The 24,443-nt window shown below is 34.9% G+C and overlaps 1 protein-coding gene across 12 annotated transcripts in view; it reads left to right on the top strand.

Annotated features, from left to right (window-relative positions):
* Nucleotides 1–24,443, top strand: part of MAPK10 (mitogen-activated protein kinase 10) — a 263,304-nt gene that overhangs the window by 169,727 nt on the left and 69,134 nt on the right. For 11 of the 12 annotated variants that reach the window (XM_045536763.1, XM_045536761.1, XM_045536767.1 and 8 more), the window contains 2 exons: nt 4,711–4,782; nt 16,851–17,020. In XM_045536763.1, coding sequence (XP_045392719.1) covers nt 4,717–4,782; nt 16,851–17,020 — 236 coding nt within the window. In that variant the 5' untranslated portion in view covers nt 4,711–4,716. Of the gene's footprint in view, nt 1–4,710; nt 4,800–16,850; nt 17,021–24,443 lie in introns of all 12 variants that reach the window. The other variant, XM_045536768.1, reaches the window with a different exon arrangement.

Here is a 24,443-nt window from a genome sequence, read left to right as displayed (position 1 = left end):
CATATGTTGGTAGCTTATTCTAACAGCCTTTAGTCTAGGACTATCTATATTGAATTTAAAATCTTCTCACAGCAAGTAAAGGATGTCCTCACTTGTACTTTTATAGGTTTATCCATCTGGATAACATAATACTGATTTTAATTGTCCATTCCTAATGCCGTATGTAAAAAAGGAAAACCTACATGGTGTCATTAACTCAGGATATTAAGAAGATGATAACAGAATTTGTGGAGAACGCCAAACCAATTTTCCTAACAAGATTAACATACAGTAGAATAATGAAGGAACAGTTTCTCTCCATTAAAGAACTAGTGATAATCTTTAACTATTGACTGGGAGAGTCTCTATGTTGGTTCTAACTGGATCTTCTCTTGTTCTGTAAAATCTCTTCTCTGCAAAAGTGTTTTTCTTGTTCTTTTGGGTCGAGCAGAAACGAATTTAGTAAAAGGACATTAGGTGGTGCATAGGCCTTCTGAATGGCTGGAGGACCAGCCAAGCACCAAAGTAGACAAAGCGTTTGCAGGAGCCTGAAGGGCCCATCCTGGACTCTTCTGCTTCTGCACATCCATAATCACCGCCCAGTCCCGTCACCCACTGCCGCCACTGTAGTGACCCCCAGATAACCTATAGATTTGATCACTGCCTCAGGAGGAAGAAATCTTGGGCAGTCACATCTGACTGGTAGTTAGTTTGTTTTTATACTGGTCTGCAAGCTGTACTGTATTACGGGGTCTTAGTCTTTGCTTAGGCACCATGTGTGCAAAAGCACATGTGTGCTCATGAAGTTTATCAACAGAAAAAGGAAAGTGGAGGGGACAGAGAGATGTATGGATAAAAGGGAAGAGAGGTAAACCTTGTATCTGAGGCTTTTGTGTGGTGACAAATTCCTGCCTGCAAGAAGAGTTGGCTTGAAGCCCTGGATAAAGCTGCTTCCACTTCCAGCCTCCTTTTCACTTATCTCTACTACAGAGTTTATGGTTACTTATTTTTACAAATCATTTCCCTCTTGCCCTCTTCACTACAATTCAGTTGCTAAGTGACTGGAAGATAGAGTGACCTCTGAATTTATTCGGCTCATTATATTGTTAGATTTTTCCACGTCACTTAAGGGATGGATTTGTTCGTGTAAGTTCAGCACCTCTCCAGAATTCAAGTTAACATTTCACCTAATTAATAGCCCCTATTGGCCTAGTTATTCTGAGATGCATAATTAAAGCAATAATACTACTTGTTCAGGGGAATTAAGATTTCATTTTGCCTTTTAAATTAATTGCCCAAAGTTTTATTTCTTTTTCTTGCTTAAGGCTTATTATTATGCCCATCTGTGTCATAATAAACATATTTTAAGGGACCATCCTTAAAAAAATTAAAAACTTTAATAGAAAATTGTGAACTTTTAGGATTTAAAAATAAACCTACATAACATGTACAATACTTTAATAATTCCTTAAAAGCACTAATTTTGGCTTTTTATCTTTGAGTTTTAGTCCGTGGAGTCTCCAGTAACAGTGACTAATACTGACACTAATAAATATTTATAGAATGAATATATATTTTTCAATGAATCAATGTGATGGGAATTTGAATAAATGTTTGTTGTAAAATGAGGTTAATATTAAACATGATTATTCATATTATAAATAATTCTACTTCGCTTCATAAGTAATTCTAAATAAAAATCAAAATGATTTTGTGAACAACATTCCATTGCTATTTTTAGTTTGGGGCTTGCAGTCAATATGTATTTATCCTCTGTGATGTGAAATGTTATTTACTTATCTATCAAGCTGTACATATAAAAGCCCATATGTAGCATTTACTATACATAAGATAATGTATTCGGTGTTTTACAAATATTATCTTAATGGGGACTCATTAAGGGAAAAATATCATCTTCTTTTCCAGTAAATATTTAGAAAAAAAGACCACGTATAATTCACACATGTACACACAGCAACCTAGAAATGAGTACACATATGTGGGATATAAAGATGTTACATGCTGAGTATTCTGTATGTAGGGTGATGGCTATGGTGGTGGTACACAGGGTTTCTTCCAGAAACTAAGGAGCTGAGTTGTATACTCCTTGATAAGTATAATGACAAAATATATTGAGAAATGTTGAAGAAAAAGATGTAACTAGGCAAAGAATAATGGTTTGGGTACTTTACCTGGACAAATGGCTTTAGTGATTGATCGTGAAACCTGAACAAGTGATACCTGTTGAACCAATTAGAAATAATTCAAGAAATATTTTAATGTTACAAATTATGAGGATGATCAAAAAGTTTATTTCTCTATGTTAATATAATTCTGTACAGGATGTTTTAGAAATAAGTAAAATACTTGTGTCTAGGTTCAGGCCCCAAATACATGAATATTAGGAGCAATTAAGGAAAAAAAGATTATCACATCTTTTCATAAACATTATTTTAATATATTTTTATCAATAATTTTCTTTAAACTTAATATATTTATATATTATATATGATGTATTTCTCAGACATAGTCAACCATATTTCCTTGTGTATTATTTAAAGTTTGACCTTTCCTGAAGTTTTTAATCCATCTGGAATTATTTTTTGTGTACAACTTGAGGTAGGGATCATCAAGAATTCTAGAGAGTCGAGATGTTACTATGCTTGCAGACTCACAAGTTAGCCTGCCATGGGTTCATGGGTACCGGCAGGAGACACAAGATTCCTGGGTCAGACACAGGGTCTTCATTACTCACAGCAATAACAGCAGCTAGAGTGTCAGCATTCATGCCAGTTCCTTGTGCCCTGGTTCCCACAGGGTGATGCAAAGAAGGTAAGGTGACAATGCACACACAGTGGGTTGCATTATTGAAGAGAAACCTTAGGGAATCAAAATCTTTTATAATGGGCAGTAAGCACACGTAACCTTTGCCCCAAAGAGACTTTATTTTTATTCTACTGGATAGTAATCAAACTAACCCTTTGTAGCAAAGGGAGGTACTGTCTCTGTCTTTCAAGGCCGCCTGCTGTATAATCATCCTTGAGAAGATATTCGGGAACAAAGACAGCCAGTGCTTCTGTTTGAAAAACATGCGGAAATGTGAGAGGCCCTTGGAGAATTGTTGTTCAGCAGAGATCTGCTTCCCCCCCATACAAATGACCAATCAGCTCAGCATGACTTAATGTATAGTTTCTTTCCTCAGATGTCTGCAATGCAGTCCTTAACATAATCAGGTTTCCATGTATGTATGTGTCTGTCTCTAGGCTATTTTATTAATTGATAGTCTCTCTCTGTATCAATCCCACATATTTCTACTTATTACAGCTTTATAGTAGATCTTAATGTCTGATAGAGCAATTCCTTCCCGGACCCCAGGCAAACACTCATCTAATTCTTCTTCAGGAATATCTTATATATTCTTGTCCATTCATCTTCCTTAACTTTGAAAAATCTGCACATCAAGTTCCAATGCAAAACATCTTTTCTTACAATTCAGACCTTTTTTCCTCCTGGGATGATTTTTCTTCCTCCTGAAGTTTATTAAATAATTCCTCTAGTAGGCTCAATTGTGTCTTCGATGTGACTTTGCACCATAGGTGGGTCTAAGCCTTGTCATCAGACATCAGCAGATGGCCTTGGACAAGCAGAAACTTCAGCTCATTTGCTTCTCTACATGTATCCTTTCACATTGTTTTCAACTTCTCAGAACTTTTCTTGCCTTTTTTTGGCAGCTCATCTGTGCATTTTAAAAGATGTTTTGTATATTTCATCTAACATTTTTAGGAGTTTTGCATTGAGAGTGATTTTCAGGATGTTTAATCAATTATACTGCTAGAAACAGAAGTCTTGCACTGGTAGTGTATTTAAAATAGTTAAATCTCACAGAATTGTCTTGCACACAGTATGCATTCAAAAAAGCATGTTTAATTGAACTGAATAGAATGTCAGTGGGGTTTCTCTGATGATGTTGCATCATTCCCAAATAACCCAGTAACTAATTTGGCATTACCACCATTAGTTAACTTTTTCCTCTTAAAACTTTACAAAATTATAAAATATTTTGAACATAGAGAAAATAATATAATTGAAATCTTTGTACTTCCCATCAAGATTAAAAAGATAATATATGATGCTCAATTTTTTTTACTCTGTGGTTATTTGTACTTAAAAGAAATATATATTTTCATTTTTGTATATTTAAAGATTTTACACTAATATAGTGATCTTCATACCCTTACGAACTTGCTGTTTTTACCACTCAACATCATGTTTGATAAATTTCTATGAATATACCAAGCGCTAATCTAATTATTCCAAGTCCTATATAGAATTCTATGTAAATTATATATTTAATAGTACTTTTATTCTATAATAAACATATTTCTATATATTTTCTTGAGCATATGTTTGAGTTATTTTTTTAATTAGATGCCAAGAACTCAGTGCTGTACAATAGGATGTACTTCACTTTAACTTAGATGTATCCAATTTCTTTCAATTTTATGATTGCGATGACATTGATCACCATAAAATATAGGAAATTTTTACCTTATTTTATTATTTTATATTTAAAAATTTTGAAAAATACCTCATATTTGTCCGGGTAAAGATTATGTTGAATATATTTTGTGTATAACATCTTGTGTATAATTCAAATTATGTTAAAATCTATGCTATTAAGTAATGAAAAGTCAGTGACTTGGAAATTCATGACCCATTTTTTTCCTGCAGGTATTTATGAGCCTCCATTTCTTATACTACTGCAGTGAACCAACCTTGGATGTGAAAATTGCCTTTTGTCAGGTGTGTGTTCCTTACAGGTAAAACAAGGTACAGTATATTCCCTTGTATTTCCATTTTTCCATGCCATTTTGCATATATTCCACAGTAAAACTAGTATTTATATAATCTTAAAAGTAGCTTAGGAAGTAAAAGTGGATACTTAAGATTTTTTTCCAGTTCATTTAAGTTAGAATAGAAATAAAGATATTTTATTGAATGATTATAAATATAGTATTTAATGATTGAGTAAAGTGATTTCTTATTAAATCATTGTATATTTATATGTAGAGTTTTTAGTGTTTCTTTTAAATCCTTGAAATGAGGCTTAATCATCAAAATAGCTGTAGTGTGCATAGTAGTCCTCCCTTATCTGTGGTCTTACTTTCTAAAGTTTCAGTTACTCATGATCCACTGTGGCCCAAAAGTATTAAATGGAAAATTCTAGAAACAAACAATTCATAAATTTTAAATTGCATGCTGTTCTGAGTAGCATGATGAAATCGCCTGCTGTCCCTCTCTATCCTGTTTGGGATGTGAATCGTCCCTCTGTCCAGTATACTCATGCTGTAGATGCTACCTGCCCTTTAATCACTTAGCACAGCGGTCCCTAAACTTTTTGGTGTCAGGGACCACTTCATGGAAGACAATTTTTCCACTGTGGCAGAGTAGGGGGAGTGGAGCTCCGGCGGTCGTCCTGCCAGATTCTTAAGAGGCCATGGACTGGTACTGACTGGTCCGTGGCCTGGGGTTTGGGGACCACAGACTTAGAAGGTGCCTCGGTTAGCAGTTTGACTGTCGTGGTATCACAGTGCTTGTGTTCAAGTAACTCTTATTTTACTTCATTGTTCTATTTTATTACTAGTTATTGTTGTTAATCTCTAACTGTGCCTGATGTATAACTTAAACTTTAACATGGATGTATATGTATAGGGTTCAGTACTATCCACGGTTTCAGGCATCCACTGGGGATCTTAGAATGTATCCCCCAGGGAAAAGGGGGGGGCACTACTGAATTATTATTTCTCATCTTAAGCACTCATGAGCCCTAAATAGTTATCTCCAATACCCACCCATAACAGCATACAGGTAGTGCTCAGTTTGTTTTCTGATATCCAGTTCTAACAAGTAGTTAGTAAAAAGACTAAATAACAATAATGACAACTAAAGGCATATTTAACCCACAAGGAACAGTAAGAAGATGGCAACAACAGTTGGTAACATGCATGGATCAGATAAGACAGTGCCCCCTTGTATTCATGTAAACTCTATTCGTAAGGAAGAGGCACCTGCAGACAACTGCATGTATGTTTACAGTAGTTCTAGCTTAAACCTGTTGTCATGGTATAATTGATAGTGCTCACTTTTACTCTCAAGAATTATTATAGTTTGGATGGTAAATGATTTGCCAACTCTATTCATACTCCCAGGAGGGAGCTTCACTTCAGTTTTTTAGTAGTGATTATCATCGTATCTTTTCATTCAGCTGTGTTGTAAGCAGAGAATGACATGCACCCATTGAAACAAGGTTTAAAAAATAACTCTTCTGTTTCTTTTATTTTAATGCAGTCTTTCCTGGTTCTATAATTAATATTTGCTTGTTATAGAAAATAAAGAAAAGCATGAAGAGAAACAAAGCATTATTTTTGTATCTATTCTCTGTGTCTACTGAGCATAGTTAGAATTTCTGTGGGAAAGTCAAATGTGTTACCCGCTATGAATAAGATTTACTGATCTGTCTCATCTCCTTAACCTGTAAATATTGTTCCTAAAGTCTCAGGCCTTTAGACAAATTCTCTGACAAAAACTTTGGCTCTTAGACAGCCTTGATTAGAAATTCCAGATCTAACACTTGTTAGCCATTTACTTGTGAACCTGAACAAGCTACTTCACCTCTCTACGCTTCAGTTTCCTTCTTTGTAAGAGAGGAAAATAATAGTACCCAACTCCTAAGGTTGTTATGAGAATTACATGAGTTTTTCCTTGCAAAGAACTGAGAACAGTGCTGGAACATGTGCTTGTTAAATAGATGGCTAAATTTTAAATAAATTTACATTCACTCTCCTGGTGTTCCCACTGAGTCCCAGTGATTGAAATATACCATTATCTTGAATACTCCCACGGTTTTATCTCCAATCCAAATCCCTTCCTGAAACTGGACTCATATACTTAACTGCCTGTTTGACATCTCCACTTAGATGTTTAACAGGCATATCAAACGATACACATTCCAAATCAAACCCGATTTTTCCTCCAAAATTGCTTATCCCATTGTCTGCTCCAATTCAGTAAATGCATCCTTCCACTTAGAACAAAATCCTTGGAATCATCTTTTGGGACATACCTCACATCCATATGTCAGCAAATTCTGTCAACTCTACATTTTAAAAATATCTGGAATCTCACCCCTTCTCACTGTCTCTCCACTACCACCCTGATCCAGGCTACCCTTATCTCTTGCCTGAATTACTGTAAGAGCTTCCACTTTTGCCTGCCCTTAAATGGTTGATTCTCAAGACATCAGCAAGAGTGATCTTTGAAAAATGTAAGTGAGAACATGTCACTTCTTGACTCAAAACAAAACAAAACAGGAAAACCTTCCAATGTCTTCTCATCTCACTTGGTAAAAATCAAAATCCTTTTAATAAATACTGAAGCCTTTATCATCTATCCCTCTAGAACCCCGTCCCCTGAAATGTTTTTCCTGTATTATCTACTTGGCCCACTCATGATCTTCAGGGCTTTGCTCAAATGTCATTTTTAAGGGAGTCATTCCTGACTATTCCATTTAAAATTGTCCCTTCCTACCCATCTTTTCTGCCTTTTTCCCCCCTCCATAACATTAATCAGTATCTGACATACTACATACGTTGCCCTCTGGTATGTTGCTCCTCTCTCTCTACAAGAAAGCATTTTGCACTTGGACAGGGATTAGTGTCTTGCTGGAGCCGGCTCACACAGGCTCACAGGTTGAATATGCATGTCTCTTTCCAAATTCAAGTTCAATGACGTCAGGTTGGTAGCTTGAAATCTGTCATGACAGGCATATTTACATTATGGAAATGAGGAAATATGACAAATAAGTCCCTTTCCCCCTACTTTCCTCCCCAGCAACTGGCACACCAGTAGAATTTCATCTCCTGTTCGCTGCTGTGCTGCAGCCCTCATGATAGTACCTGGCATAAGGGTAGGCGCTCACCAAATATTTGCTTAATGAATGAATGAATGATGTATGTTCTGTTTATGTAATCAGTTGCTGTCCTCTGGTGGAAATGAGCAGACCTGAATTTCTGGGTTAAATATCTGGGCCCCATCACTTACAAGCTGCGTGTGACTGTGAGCTATTTCCCTAGCCTCTGTTACGGTAGCCATTTACTATGAGTATTAACGCTGAGAAAACCAACCACACAAAAACCAAAAAATGAAGTTCATGTTTTTACATATTTCAAGATTAAGTCTGAACCTCAAAAATTATCAATAAAAAAGTCTTAAAATTTCAGCCATTCTTCTTAAATCCAAAAAGGCTTTGTGTAGGTTGAAGTTATTTTTCAAATCAACTTCCAACATTTGGGTATGGGTGCAGAATGTTCCTAGGGAGAGTTCTTTTAAAGCAAAGGAATGAAGAGAAGTGAAGCATGAGCTTTCTTTGTGACTCTGGAGTCTCTTGCTTACTATGAACTTTTAATGCATAGACAATATACATGCATATTACATAACACTTAAAAAATCTAAAAAATATCATAGTAAGCAGAATATTTCTAGTTGTGACTTGGAGCATTTTATGGACTTGACATGTAGAACTTTTTTGATAATAACATTTATTTTTATTTTTCCTATAGCTCTGTGCCTCATTTACTTCTTTAGCAATTTCAAGAAAATAGTGTATTTACTTTTAGAGGGAGAATTATCTTACTGGGTTTTACTTTCAAGCTATGTTCCTTGGAAGCATCTCATTTCATAGGGCATCTCACAGGTATTTTATATGCTATGGTGTTTAAACTGATCACCAGCAGGGCTAAGATTGCTCCCAACTTTTTGCCCACAGATAGTACTAAAGACCTTAAGTAATTATCAATAATTAATTAGTGATCAAGTGTATCCAGATCTCTTGTGGCTTTTTTCATTATGTCATATTTCTACGTTTTTTCATTGTTGTCCATAAGAAGTCGCAGAAAATATAGAAAATAAAATTGCCTGGATAGTATCTATCAACAGAAAATATGTACATTATCTATAATAGTTTTAACTTTAATTCTTAATTGAATTATTTAAGAATATGGGAATCACTGGCTTTTTTTAAGCAACTCTTATTTTTTTTTAACCCAACCAAGCAGCATTTGCAGGCAAGAGATTTCTTGTTACATTCTGGGGAGAAATTTTTCTTTGTAATGGTAGACAATAAAAGAATAATCTTTAGCTTGCAGTGGTATGAATCCTCTACAAAGATATAGACCTACAGGGAATTTAAAGTGCAAAAATTATTGATCCTCCTGAGATACAGGTAAGCAGTCTTAGCTTTCTTTTTTCAACTGAACAGAGGGACAGAGCTATTTCATTTCACTCTATGAATTTAAAAAAATCTGTGAAAAATATTTTTGGAACTCTGCTGTACTGAACAGATGAGTCAGGGTTTTAACGAGGGAATATATTCACGAAAAATAATGTGTGTTGGAAACCTCACACACTCCCACGGGTGTCTACAGCATTTATCTCATCCCGTGTGCATTACCCTTAGGTTTGCTGGTTTGTGTTTTCCCCAGTCAGTGGTGCTCAGAGGCACGACCAGGGCATCCTTCTTAACTCCCAAACCCAGAAGTTTATTTTACTTCAGTAACTGTTCAATAGATGCTTTTTTTGAATAAAAGAGGGAAAATAAAAACTTAGCAGAAAACACTACTTCACAAGGCGAAATTTGTTTGCTTGCCTTTCAAAATCAAATCAATCTTTCAACATCTTCGCATCTTACAAATATATATCAATAGATTTAATTATGTTTGGGTTATTTTGCTAATCACAAATCAGTATGCACCTAACATTATCTAACAGTTATTAACTTACTGTCCTCTCTAAATATTTCTTGATGATTTAGTTATGAATAATTTTAATGATTTTCTGATTTTGAGAAAGCCTGAGACACAGAGGGTTCAAAGTAATTAATCAACAAAACATAAGTCTGAGTAGCACTAGGAATAAAAGGGACTGAGCTCAGACTGGTCGTTCTTTTGGTTATGACACAGAAACTCTTTGTGGCTATGGCTACAGTTTGAATAAACTGAATAGAGAACCCAGAAAAAAAAGCTATATAGTTATTACCAGTTGATCTTCAACAAAACAGACAAAAATACACACCGGGGAAAGGATGCCCTATTCAACAAATGGTGCCTGGAAAATTGGATAGCCACACGCACAAGAGTGAAATGGGATACATATCTCTTGACGTATATAAAAATTAACTGAAGATTGATTAAAGACTTAAATGTAAGGCATGAATCCATAAAAATTCTAGAAGAAAACATAGGAAAAACTCTCCTAGATATACGAGGGCTGTCTGGAAAGTATCCAGTCATTGTTAATATAGTGAGAACGGTTTGTGAGGCATCGATGTAATTTGGCAGCCAGGGAGAGTAGTCTGTGATGTGCGTGTGTGAACAGCGACGTCTTCACTGCTGGTCTGAGGGGCGCTAGATGCTGTTGACCGAGCATGTGCACTGTGTGTGAGGTAGCATTTAAAATGACTGAATGAATCTACATCAAATTTTGCGTTAAGCTTGAACATTGCTCCATGGAAACTATTTGGGTGATTCAGAAGGCTTCCGGGGACGATGCAGCAAGTGCAGAGCAAATAAAAGTGTGGTGCAAATGCTTCAAAGATGGGCAAAAATCTATTGAAAGTGATCCATGTTCTCCAAGGCCTGTAGCAAGCAGAGCACCTGAGAATGTTGAACTTGTATGGGTCAGGTTGAGAGATGCGGGGAGAACTGTGTGAGGTCCCAAGGTGCCTACTTTGAAGGGGACGGAGGCGTCATTGTCCTACGTACATTGTTTCTTGTCTCTTGTATCTTCCTCAGTAAATGTCTCTATTTTTCATATCACATGGCTGGATACTTTCCCAACAGATCTCATAGGCCTAGGCAAAGAATTTATGACTAAGACCCTAAGGGCAAATACAGCAGCAACAAAATCAATTAATTGGACTTAATTAAGTTAAGAAGATTTTCCACAGCAAAGGAGATAATCAACAAAGTAATCAGGCAAACTATAGAATGGGAGAAAATATTCGCAAACTGTACATCTGTCAAAGGACTCATTTTCAGAATCTATAAAGAACCCAAACAAAACACAAGAAAAGAAAATAACCCCTGAAAAGGTTGGGGACTGCTATTCTAAGGGACAATTTAATATTAAGTTCTGACTTATCAGAACAAAAGTTCATTTCCCATCACACAAATTCCATTTCAAATTAGCAAGGGCTCTCCTCTATCTGGTGACTCAGGAACTTAGGTTTCTGCCATCGTATGACTCAGGAAATTGAGGCTCCTGTCATCCTGTGATGTGCTGGCTGAGACACCAGAGTGTGCGAAGAGCTGAATTATGGAAGTATATCACTTTTTAACTGCCTCTGCATTTAGGTGACACCTGGCATTTCTGTTTGTGGATTGTGAGCCAGCAATTGTCACATGGCCCCAACTACAACTGCAAGGCAGGCTGGAAAATGTAGTGGGGCACATTTGTCGAGCACTGTCTGTACCACAAATGAAAACACAGAAAAAATATTTTGATACCTGACCATTCTGAACACTGTTGGTTAAATGTGGGTTTTGTAGCAGTATCATAGTGCCTTGGAATGGCACTATGGCTCAGGAATTAGGCTAACTTTCGTTCAGAGCGTTTTAAAACTCTATTTAGCTATGTATCTTTAAATGATATCGAACTTCTGAATAATAATGATAATTATAGTAATAATAATGATGGTGATAAACTGAGAGTTTCCTGTAACATTGTACCATGCTAAGAGCTTTACATAGCTTACCTCATTTAACCCAAAAGTAGATTTTTATCCTCATTTCATAAATAAGGAAACCAAGGCTAAGGTTATAAAGAAATTGCCCAAGATCTCACAGTCAAGATTCAAAGCCAGACAGTTAAATGAACAGCTGAATTTTTACCCTATGCTGAAGTGTTCTCAATCTAGAATTTCTCATTTGCAAAATTAGAATATTAATTCTTACATGAAATGATTTATTAGACATGTAGCAGATTGCCTGATCCTAATACTAGCTCTGTGCCTAGTAGGTATTCAAGCAGTACTAGTTTTCTTCCTTTATACATAAAAAACAAGCAGGCAGAAGCCATACCTGCTCTACTATTGATTACTGTTTTATGCTTTTTTACGTAATTGAAAATAATCATTAAATATAATTTAAGTCTTAAAATTTTTGCCGCATTATTGATTTTTTATAAGTCATTGATTCCACAGAGTAACCATCTCTGGGCCAACTAATATAAAAGTGAAATAGATTCCATAATGTAATCCTCCTTAGAGAGTAATACTTCAAGAAACAGCGGGGAAGTGTACTCTTAACAGAACAAAATCTAATCCAAAATATCATTAATATTATTGTCTCCCTTTAAAATTCATAGGTAAATAGTTTGATTCAGATTTGAAGTGGATTGAGCACGTGCCTTTCTGCCACAACAAACAGAATAGCAGGCACTGGTTCTGCTGACTTTATACTGATCTCGGAATGTCATCATGAAGCCACTCGGTCTGCCGGTCAACCATGAGAATGAACAGCTCAATGTCTCTTGCTCCAAAAGCAGAATCACGACTTTTGGCAGATAGTTTTCCGTATCCAAATGACAATATTAGAAGTATATCCAACACATTGGCTAGTTTTCTGAAGGTGCATTTTGTAGCTAATTACCTTGTTTGTCTTACTGAGATAGATCAATTTCATATCCACAGCACCTTCAATAGTGCCTGACACACAGTAGGTGCTCAGTAAATATTTAACAAATGAGTGGAATTAGGCTCTTTACATTTCATGGTAGCTCTGAAAATCCAGCTTTCCATTACCACATGCGATTGTCTACTTTAATCTTGAATTATTTAATGTTCAGTTACGTTTAAACTTTATGTGGAGACGATTGATAAATGAAGGAATTTGTAGAGGAAGACATGCCATTCATTTATTTCTCTTGATTTTCTAAGCTTTATTTGTGTAGCTCACCTTATCCTGAGAAAACCACATCACTTTTCTGAATCATTTTAGCTGAACTAAAATGGAACTAGTATATGGTTTAGTTAAAAAGGTCACATGTTGTGGAGTTGGAAAAACATTAATTTATATTCATTGGTATCACTAATTAATAGTTCTAAGACTTTGAGCTAATTAATAAACAGTTCTGTATGCTACTTTTGTCATCTGTTTTGAGTGTGCACTTTATACTGTTTAACAGAATGCAGAGCACACTGCTAGTAGGTAAACATTAATACTGGTTCACCTTTCTTCTCTCCTTGCCTTATTGAAAGGTGATATCATATAACTCATATAAAATATGTTTCTGTGTCTTTCATTAAAAAATATTGTTATCTACTGCCTGTTGTTTGATTCCAAGTTTATATATAAAGAACTATTGAATACATTCTTCCTGAATTTAAGTGCTAAAGAAAATTTTATCTTTCCTATGAATTAGTATGCTATATTTTATGAGATCAATGAATTCAAATTTGCCACTCACTGTGGTTTTGTTGTTGTCATTATTTTTTCCCTTTGGGTTTCCAGAAGCATGTCACTAAGTTTTGTGCTCAAGGCAGTAGATGTTCATAACTTAAGTCTTCTGGTAAAACGGTTACCTCCCAGCCTACTTTATCTGACGTTTGTTCTTAAAACTGGATTTAATGGTTTTATTGTTTTTATATCTTTTATGTTGAGTTGTACAAATCCTTTATGAAGCTATGCAGGATATCAATAATAAATGAATGAAATAATAAAATGGCTTTCCCAAGGTTTCACAGCTATTAAGTACATAACTGATCCAGGTTTGGTGCTATTTTCAGCTACATTATTCAAAAGAAACTAAGAAAACTGAACCTCTAAAAATTCTTAAAGCTCAGAAACTACCGGTAACAGAGGACAGTCATCCACAAATGAAAACAAGGGAGGAGTGCTTCAGGAGTATATGTTATTATATTTGAGAAAAGTACAATTGAGGCTTTGGATACCTGCAGGATAAGATCAGTAATATGGAGCATTTTTCTTTGCAAAATTCCATGGCCATAGGCTTGCAACTGAATTGGTGATGGAATTCTTTGCATAATATCCTTTCTCACAGGTCTGTACAAAATACAGTCTTTTTACAGAACAGATTATATTCAGATTTCCTCTCTGCCTACCAAAATGCCAATAGCAGTAAATGCTTTTAATTTCATTTTAAATTTTTGGCAGATGGGGGATGTGATATGACTTCACTTGGAATGTTTGCCAAGGAAATTTGATTATATCTGCATAGAAATAACATTGAATCATTTAAATGTAAGTGTAATATTAAATGAAAAAATGAATTTTTAAAAATAATTTAAATCAATTGAATAGACTGTTCTAACATATAGTTATTCTGGAACCATATTGATTTCCAAAAGTTACCACTGTGGTGATTTATAATATTTTAAATATAATATTCCTTCCTTATAATTAACTTTTAATCAACATATTAATTTCTTTCCTGGAAGGATACTTTTGATGAACATTTATAAATCCCCATGAGTTTCATACATTCTTCTCAAATGTTTTAGTATAAATTTAATATAAATAGATGATGAGGTGCTTATTGTCACGAGCTAATTGAAATAACATTGATCAGGTACTATATTGTACCTATGAGATGGGAAAATATCTCTGGGCCTGCTAAAGAGGTACTAATACCAAGGAGTCTTCCATGACATTATTTTTAACTCCCACATCTTTTGTTTACTTGTTGATCTGCATTGCTTTACGTTTTTATTTCTCCAATTAGCTCTCCTTCAATGGTGACATTTCTTATATCTACTCGTCTCTAAAACAGTGATTCTCAAAGTGCGGAACTTGTTAGAAATACAGATTCTTGGCCCTTACTCTAGTCCCAGTGAAATCAGAAACTATGCATCGGGGTTCAGAAATCAACGTTTTATAATACCCCCAGATAGTTCTGATCCATGTTAAAACTTCAGAATCTCTGCCTGAAACTAAGTATTGGCTAATCGTGCCTTCCTGACATGAATTTTTGGTTTTTCCCTTCTTGAGTTCAAATTATCAGCTATCTTATCCTATGACCTGAACTCAGGAAATACTCAAACATTTAACTAGAGACAAGTGATTTTTAGTGTTCATAGTATTTTCCTGTAGTGATCTTAATGGCTTATTTTCATAGGCATAGTTTATAGAGGAAAATTTATATTTGAACTTTATAGTCCTGACAAGGAAGACTGTATGGAAGTTGAAGGATAAAATACACTAATTAAATATGTCCTGAACTTTTCAAAATTCAATTTACATTTGTAGGCTTGGGGCACAGATGGAATCTGGGGGAAGCTCTTCAATACAACACATTTGCCATCAGATTTTTGGTTATGACATCAACCCAAGAAAATTTCCAGTGTTATTATCTCCATGTCTTACTGCTTAACTAATAATTAAAATAGACTTTTACCAGTTATTTGAGATACTTTCAAGAATGTATTCTCCAGCTTCTGGATTACACCTAAAGCTTAATTCAAAACTGGGTATAAAGAAGATATTTGAAAGAAAATTGTGTGTTTGTATGTGTGTGAACAAGAGTGATGACAAGCCAAATAAACACAAGCCACATCTACCATCATTGTGGCATTCCACAAAATGTCCCAAATGCCCCAATGGGTTAATGCCATCTCTAAGGAGAACAACTGGATTAAGTTAATTGATTAATTTCCAATTGCTGGTATTGGGGAGGAACCCACAGAAAATGTGGGTGCTTAAAATCTGAACAATATCAGCAAGAAGAAGGAGAGGATCACTGTTGGGTAGGCATCCACCAGTGTGCCCCAAGGAATGGGCTAGATGATATTCTGTGAGGTCCCTTCTAGCTAGAGTATCCATAATATTTATGTCTTAAAGTGCAATATAATATCATTTATGGATAAATAATCATGGGTAATGGATATTTACATTATATATATAATCATTCAAAATTTTAAAGACAAACTCTTCAATTGCTAAATATGATTGATAGATGAACTTCTCTTTTTTTTAATTATTAAGGGAACATAGTACTTGTGTTTACTTATAGGGTACATGTGATATTTTGATACAGGCATACAGTGTGTAATAATCAAATCAGGGTAATTGGGGTATCCATCACCTCAGGCATTTATCATTTCTTTGTGTTAGGAACATTCCAATTCCACTTTTTTTTTATTTTTAAAAACTTCTCTTAAAGATAAGTAAAGCATGCAACAATTGAGATATTTAAAATCTAAGCCTTCAAAAAATAGTGTCATGTAGCATTTTAGAAGAATCTTAATCGCAACTAAATTTTTTCTGTGCTTAATACAGGATAATGGTATTTTTGGTATTAATGAGAACATAAGTTAACACTGTTTAATTCAAATTTACCTAATTAAAATAATTAAAACTTAGTTTTTTTCTGAGGTAGGGCTGTAGATACAATCTTTCATTCTTCCTCATATGATGGTCCATGACCCCCTCTGTCTTATTTACTTGCATCGTGAAATACCTTGATATAGTCTCTGAGACAGTACATGTTTAGTAGATGTTTGTTCCACAGGTGAATTGTTTTAATGGGACACTTCTGGAAAGATTATATGTGAATCAAATCTAAGATTATTCTATTATAAATAGTTTTGATATTGAAAAAGATCCCTTTGCATTGTTTTTCTAAGCTCTTTTACTCCAGGTAATCTTGTGTGGATTAATACGTAATTTTTCCTATGTGAACTTCATGAACTAGATGATAGATGGCTAAGTATTAATAATCATTAAAAAACACGCTTCTCTACATCTCATCATTTCAGCTTGTTTGCGTCTTCATGTTTTTGTTGTCCTTCTATTTGACAGGGATTCGATAAACAAGTGGATGTGTCATATATTGCCAAACATTACAACATGAGCAAAAGCAAAGTTGACAACCAGTTCTACAGCGTGGAAGTGGGAGACTCAACCTTCACAGTTCTCAAGCGCTACCAGAATCTGAAGCCTATTGGCTCTGGGGCTCAGGGAATAGTTTGGTAAGTAGAACGAATGCTGTATTTTTAAAGGGAGTGTACTGTGTGCATCTACTAGATACAAATACACTAACAAACAAAGCCCGAAGAAATAAATAGCATGACTCGGGAGGGGAAAATAATCCTTAAAAAATAAAATTATGAGAATTATCTGTTATTCATTGCATACCTGCTAACGATGTACAACTTGGCTTGTGACGTACTGGCACAAGAAAATTAATGTATTATATGACACAAGAACCATAAAGAAATTAAGAGAACAAGAGGTTTTATAGCTATTGCTCATGTATTTAAAGAATTTTTATTTTTATGTTTCACAAAAAGAAATGAGGGGATATGTCTTAATAGTGAATAAAAACCCCTACCTACTAGAGAGGGATAAATGATATTTTAAATGTTCCCGTGACTTTTAAAGTTCAATGTTTAAAATCAAGTTACTGATTTAGAAAAAGTAGCATTTTAAACATGTTTGCTTAATGTTTCCAAAATGGGAAGATTCTGGGCTCCTTAGTAACTATTCTCTTATGACATTTTTGAGTGGCTGATTGAAATCATGAAAAATCTAGGTCTGATTCTGCTGTTATAAAACTCCTGCAAAAGTAATGATATCAGATTAATTGATAAGTATATTTTTAGAAAGTTTAATTTGGAATGTAGCAACCAAATATATTTAACATGAACTTATTAGTGTAATAATTTTTAATTATTTTGATGGCTCACACCAGTAAGTAAAAATTTAGGACATGCACCCTGAATATGTATACTTATATTTATATATGTATATTTATTTATTTTTAAAGGATTTTTATTTATATATTTATTTGTTACTGCTATATTTACAATGTCCATTTAAAAACACAAGTATTTTTAAGGGGTGAGATGAGGATGAAATAAACATTTAAAATATCTTTCATTTTAAACTTCTTTTTTTACTCATTTGAAATATTGGCAATATTTTAGTGATAGCAATGGATAGCTTTTATTATTTTTTAAACCTTTGTTTTATATTATAATATTTCATAAACCTATTTGAAAATATGGCTCACTTCCTTTTGACAGGTGGTTTAAGTTCAGTCTGAGTACTTAGTCGATGCAAATGCAGAATTGCACTGCTGTTGTACTTGCTAAATACTAGGATTTAAATCTCATTTGCCAAATTCACCAAGGCTTTTGTTGAAGTTCACCTGGTAAACTTCCATCTTTCCTGATGTCAACTAGTAGTTGGTTTTTGCAATTTGAAAGATTAAACATTTTGATATTTTTGGCAATGAGCCAAACCTTTCAAATAGTAAACATATTTAAACAGGTAAACAGATAAAGGCATTTTTTATTTTTACTTTATTTTTGTGGTGCAGAGATGAGGTGAACCTCTTTGTGGCATAAAATAGTTTCATGGTGTGGTAGGCAGAATAATGGTCCTCCAAAGATGCTTAGGCTCCAATCCCCAGAATCCTTGGATTCAGTGTGGCAAAAGGGATTTTGCAGATATGATTGAGATTAAGGACCTCATTATGGGGAGATCATCCTGGAATACCAGATGGGACCAATATAATCACAGGAGCACTTAAAAGTGGAAAAGGAAGGCAGAAGAATGGGTCAGAGAGATGCAATAGGAGAAGATGAAGAGGAGATGAGAAATATGAGACAGACTCACGTTGCTGGCTTTGAAGATGGAGGAAGTGAGGCCCTGAGCCAAGGAGTGCGGCTGGCTTCTAGAGACAGAAATGGCTGACAGCCGACAATCAGCAAGGACGTGGAGACCTCAGTCCTACACCCCCAAGGAACTGAAATCTGCCAACACCCAAATGAGCTCCGTCAGCCCCTCCAGAAAGGAACTCAGTCTGTCAACATCTTGCTTTCACCCCAGAGAAACCTGTGTAGGACTTCTGACCTACAGAATCATAATATAATACATTTGTGCTGTTTAAGTAGCTAAGTTTATGGTGATTTGTTGTGGCAGCAATACTAATACACATGGTAGAGTAAAGATTCTAATATTAAGATAATTGCTGTAAATCTAAATTTAACAGGAAAGGAAGACAGTGAAGCGATTTCTGGCTCCCTTTCTTTGATGGAAAATTGTAGAATATTAACATGAGAAAGTGTTCCTGACTGAGATTCTCAGTTCAGATGCTCAAATGCTCCTCGGGGTAGTTGCATCTTACTTCAGATAAAACCCCCACAGTAAGTGAGGACTGCCTGTAAGAGGAAACTGAAATACTTTTAATGGCCCCCAGAATAGATTCAAAGCAGCGTTTTGCCCAAGAAGTTAACAGATTGTCACAGAAAGATTTTAAAATCTTCTAAAAATGTCGTAGCATGTTTTATAGGACATTTTGGGCCTCTGCTTCTCCTTCTATGAGACGGAAGTCATCCTCAGTCTTAGATTAGTAACTGAAAATACACTTCAATAAATGAAGCGTCCCCAAGTAAAATTTTTAATCCAGTGTTAGAACAGATTTATCAGCACATTCATCAGTAAAGGGACATCTGAATTTCAAAATGTTAGCTTTGGACTTTCCTAAGATTAGTCTTTTCGTTGATAGTTGAGGGAAATAAAGTCATATTCAGGCTAACAAAGAGCAAGGTGAAGGGGCAAAAAAGGGATGGTGTATTCCTATCTTTCTTCTTCCAGTGACCACTGTACCATGTGCGGGGACACTGCAATTACAGCACACAAATACGGTTGTCCCTTCCTTGTCCTCAACCTAGGCTTTGAGATACCATTGTTTACTTGAGTCTGTAATGTACTACTTCTCTTGCAGATCTATTCTTGCATTGATTTGTCTTCTCTCCCCACCTGCCTTTATTAATTTCCTTTCTCTTGCCTTTGTCCATGGTGAGCCCATCTACCCCTCTCACACCCGACACACTTCCATTCCCAGACACGCTCCTGAAATCCACAGACCTTTCCTATGTTTACAGAAACTGTGAGATCCACATAATATCCTGAATGTAACATACAATCCTGATTCTAGTGTCTGGTTGAAATTGTAAACTGGGGATGTGTGAGGTCTCTGGGAGACAAAGTGAAGCATATATCATTCATTTAGGAGAAACTAATTACAAAAGAGATATCATCCAATTTTTTTTTCATGTGTCACCATAGCATTGTGTGTATGTGTGCAAGAGGAATTCTGATTCTCCAGCGTAAATGTTGGCATGTTGATACCTATGTCACAGAATTGCCAACCTCCCAACTTATTTGAAATTGAATTGCATTCCGACTGTTCCAATTCCCTTAAACTGGTTATTTGGTTCTAACAATTTCTTACCCCTGTATGAACTGTTTTATTACTTACTTATCATCAAGGGAAAAAAGGAAATACTAAAATATCTTCTAAAGAAATTAACTACTATTATACTATTTTTTAATTCACTGTGGATGATAGACCAAAAATGCCATTGTTGAGAACCATTAAATAAAAGCTAATATAAAATCTTTTGGAAAAAATGAACATTTCTTTCCACTTTTGATGGAAAGAAAAGATTATCTGTTGAAGCAGAAATAATGAGAATTGTTCTGCTTCACTGTGTGAGCTAAGAAGTCCTCTGTAGCCTTACAGGTGGGGAATTGTAGAGTAATCTGTAAGATGAGTTTTTAGCAACAGTGGTCAGGATCCAGGATGAACAAATCATTTCAGAACATTTTTCCAGTCATCAGAAGAGAGTCTCATTAGTGTTTTTTTCTACTGCCAGCTCAAGAACAAAAACAAGCTTAGGAAGAAATCAACAGCAGGGGTTTCATTGTCTTCTCTCACTTCCACCCTGCTATTCCTTGCCAAGCCAAGGAACATTTTCTGTTTTCTCACTTCTTTCTCCAAAGATGATTCAAACTGACAGCAAAAGTGGTGGCAAAAGTTAATAACTAAGTTTAGCAGACAACACTTGCTAAGGTAGGTCTGCTCTTTAACTGAAAAGAGCTGATTATATAGTTTTAAATGATAGGAAGTAAAGCCTTACTCTTTCTTTGTGGTGTTACATACCATTAGTTTGTAAGTGGTCCCAATTCAAGTTTGCAAGATGATGTTTTGCAGAATATTTACAGCAGAGCGGTAAGCTTAATACAGATAAAAGCATAGCATTGTTGTAAAAAATTTGTGCCTTGGAAATTAAATATTTAGAAATAAGATGATATATTTTATGTTAACTAAAATTTTTAAAATCCCAGTTACAGCTAGAGGATAGTGTTTAATCAAATTTGAAATAAGTGTATTTATAAGATGCCCTGGAAATAATCCAGTGGATTAGTTTATATGAAATGGAATATATATATATCTACAGTAGTGGATATATATACACAGCAGTCCACCCTCATCCGCAGTTTCACTTTCTGCGATTTCCGTTATACATGGTCAACTATGGTCTGAAAATATTAAATGAAAAATTCAATAAGTAAACAATTCGTAGGTTTTAAATCGCCTGCCATTCTGAGTAGCATGATGAAATCTGGCTTTGTCCCGCTCCATTCTGCCTGCTGGGGACATGAATCACCCTTTGTCCAGTGTGTCCACGCTGTAGACATTGCCCGTCTGTTAGTCGCTCAGTAGCTGTCTTGGTTATCAGAGCGACTGTCATAGTACCACAGTGTTTGTGTTCAAGTAACCCTTATTGTACTTAGTAATGGCCCCAAAGCACAAGAGTAGTGATGCTGGCAATTCAGATATGCCAAAGAGAAGCTGTGCAAAAGAGCTTCCTTTAACTGAAAAGTTCTCAATTTAATAAGAAAAGAATACAAATCGCATGCTGATACTGCTGAAATCTCTGGTAAGAACAAATCTATCTATGAAATTGTGAGCAGAATATTGTTACAATTGTTCTATTTTATTATTAGTTATTGTTGTTAACCTCTTGCGGTGCCTAATTTATATGTTAAACCTTACCATAGGTATGTATGTACTATCTGCAGTTTCAGGCATACGAGGTGGGAGGGTGTCTGGAACATGTTCCCCACAGATAAAGGGGACCATCGTAATGAATATGTAACCAACATATTATTATTATATATTATATATGTATACACATACTGATCCAGTGTATTAGTTCGAATTAATTGGATGGATATCATCTATGCTATTTTAAATACTAATATATACATTATGTATATAAGACATATTAGGATATATATCTTTTTCACAGAAATTTGACAAATCATTTTTAGGGAATTTCCTTCAACGAGTGGTCTATAGTAACAAGGCCCTATGCAGATAAATGATTTAAGATTTAAATTGTCAGGCATGTTCAGTGAATCTCAGGTATTCACATATTCTTATTTGAAAACGACCTTGTGGTTTATCTCACCAACTTCCTTGGACAGGTGGACGCTGGTGGGTATAGCGAGCTGGTTAGCAATGTCCTAGCAGCCTGGTCAAGCTAAGGATAGACTAAAGAGAAGTCTAGAATTTCTGTACTTTGGACTTTTAAAAAAAAATATGTGTGACCTACACTAAAGAAGGACGAGGATAGAAAACATTCAATAAGTAACACTGTGGTGCATGAAACTAAGTTTATTACAGCATTTTATTTAGCAGATCCTTCATTGGCCCAGCATCTGATACTGCAGTTACATTATCTTGGTGCATATGTACCAATGCATATGTGTTTAAACTTCGTTTAATCCCAAATAGAATTTAAAGTGATGAAAAAAATAGATGTGACTTACTATACAACTAACAGGGAATGAACTTTGGGGAGTGATGGTTAACAGAGCTTTCAGAGTAGAGTCTAAATTGACAATGTGATAAAGTAGAATAGTCAAAAGTACTTCCCAGGGAGTTACAAATACACTTATATCCAATTAATAAATAATTGTTTCCCATTGTGCTTTATCAGTGATAGTATTTGACTTTCAGTTTTTCAGAATCTAGGATTATTCACCTGTAAAATGTAATAATATTATCTCATGGTACCTGAGAGAGTACACAACAAGCTAATGTATGAAATTGCCTTATAAATTTGGAATTGTCATGACATTTAGTGGATTCAAGGAAGGTAGACTTATGTTACTCTTTTCTAACAATGGAAAATTGTAAAAGGTCAGTATAGGTAACTCAGGAAGATGCCTGATTGTAATAGTTGCTTAATCATCAGATTGTATGTATTGTATGTATATTACAGTTGAGAATGTGGGATTTGATAAAATGACTTTACTAATACTCCATCACTGAGGCTGGCAAAGAAGAATATGAACCATTTTTTCCCCTATCTTTCCACCTGGGGTTCAGTTAACCAACATTATTTACAATATATAAGTTTTAAACATTAGTTTTTAAATCTGCGACATGGCTACACAAATAAACCCATCTGACTATCTTTAGGCACAGGATTTGGATGGTAGCATTTTATGATTATGAGGCTGATAATATAAAAAGAGATGAGTAAAATCAGCCAGAGGGTTTTCCAAAGCATCAGACTTCCTGAATATAATAACACAAAAGAGTCTTGATCACTGGGCCCCAGATGATTTTATTTTGTTTCTGGAAACATCACTCAAGCTCCTGTGGACCATTTCTTCGTTTCTAATGAGCCATTATGCTAAATGATGCAGCTTTAATCACACATTTCCATTTAGCCCCTGACAGGTAGAAATGATTATCCTTTAATGCACATCTGGAATATCTGCACATTCTTCATCCCTGGTATTTTCTATTAATTTTACAATTTCTGACCCTTAATTGTAACCTTCCTGAGATAAGGAGCATTAAGCTTCAAATGCTGTCTTTTATTTTCTGAGAGGTTTAAGGTGGTGATGGCCCAGTGAAATGAGACAGAATAAGACACTGTATTTTTCTTCCACATTTTTGCTGTTCTTCTTCTAGGCCCCTTTGCATAGCACAGTCCCAAATACTTATTTACCGTATTTCTTGATTGATGAATAAGACTTGTCAATATTTTTTTCCTTCACAGAGAAAATGTACTTAGAAAAACAATGGGTTTTGATGGCAATGTGTTTATAGGAAAAAAATTATACATATAGAATGTCCATTTTTTTATGTATAAATACATAATTGTCAATAAGCTAACTGATGCTGAATGGGTTGGTAGTTCATAATCTTTAAAATTATATTTGGCTTGGAAAGTATCATGGACATTTATTCCGAATTCCGTCATTCTCCAGTTAATTTGTAATTTATTTGCATCCCTGTAGTAATAACTGACAGTAAGAGTCTGTAGCCTAGAATCATTTTTCTTAGCAGGTTTGAAAAATAGTCATTTAAATTTCCATAGATAATTATTCACTTATAGATGATTGAGTCTTCTCCATAAATCATTTTTTGATATAAATGCTAATGTACCCATCAGAAGAAATAATTAGTAAACACATTATTTATTTTTCAGTTTCTGCTTCAGTCGCAAAAATTAAACGGTTAAGTGATGCTGATTCTTATTTCTTTTAGGAATTGTCTTCTAGGCCATCGGTAGATAT

This window comes from Lemur catta, chromosome 24, assembly GCF_020740605.2.
Source record: "Lemur catta isolate mLemCat1 chromosome 24, mLemCat1.pri, whole genome shotgun sequence".
In the NCBI taxonomy this organism is placed as follows: domain Eukaryota; kingdom Metazoa; phylum Chordata; class Mammalia; order Primates; family Lemuridae; genus Lemur; species Lemur catta.
Note: the sequence above shows the minus strand (reverse complement) of the source record. Positions and strands in the feature narration are given on the sequence as shown.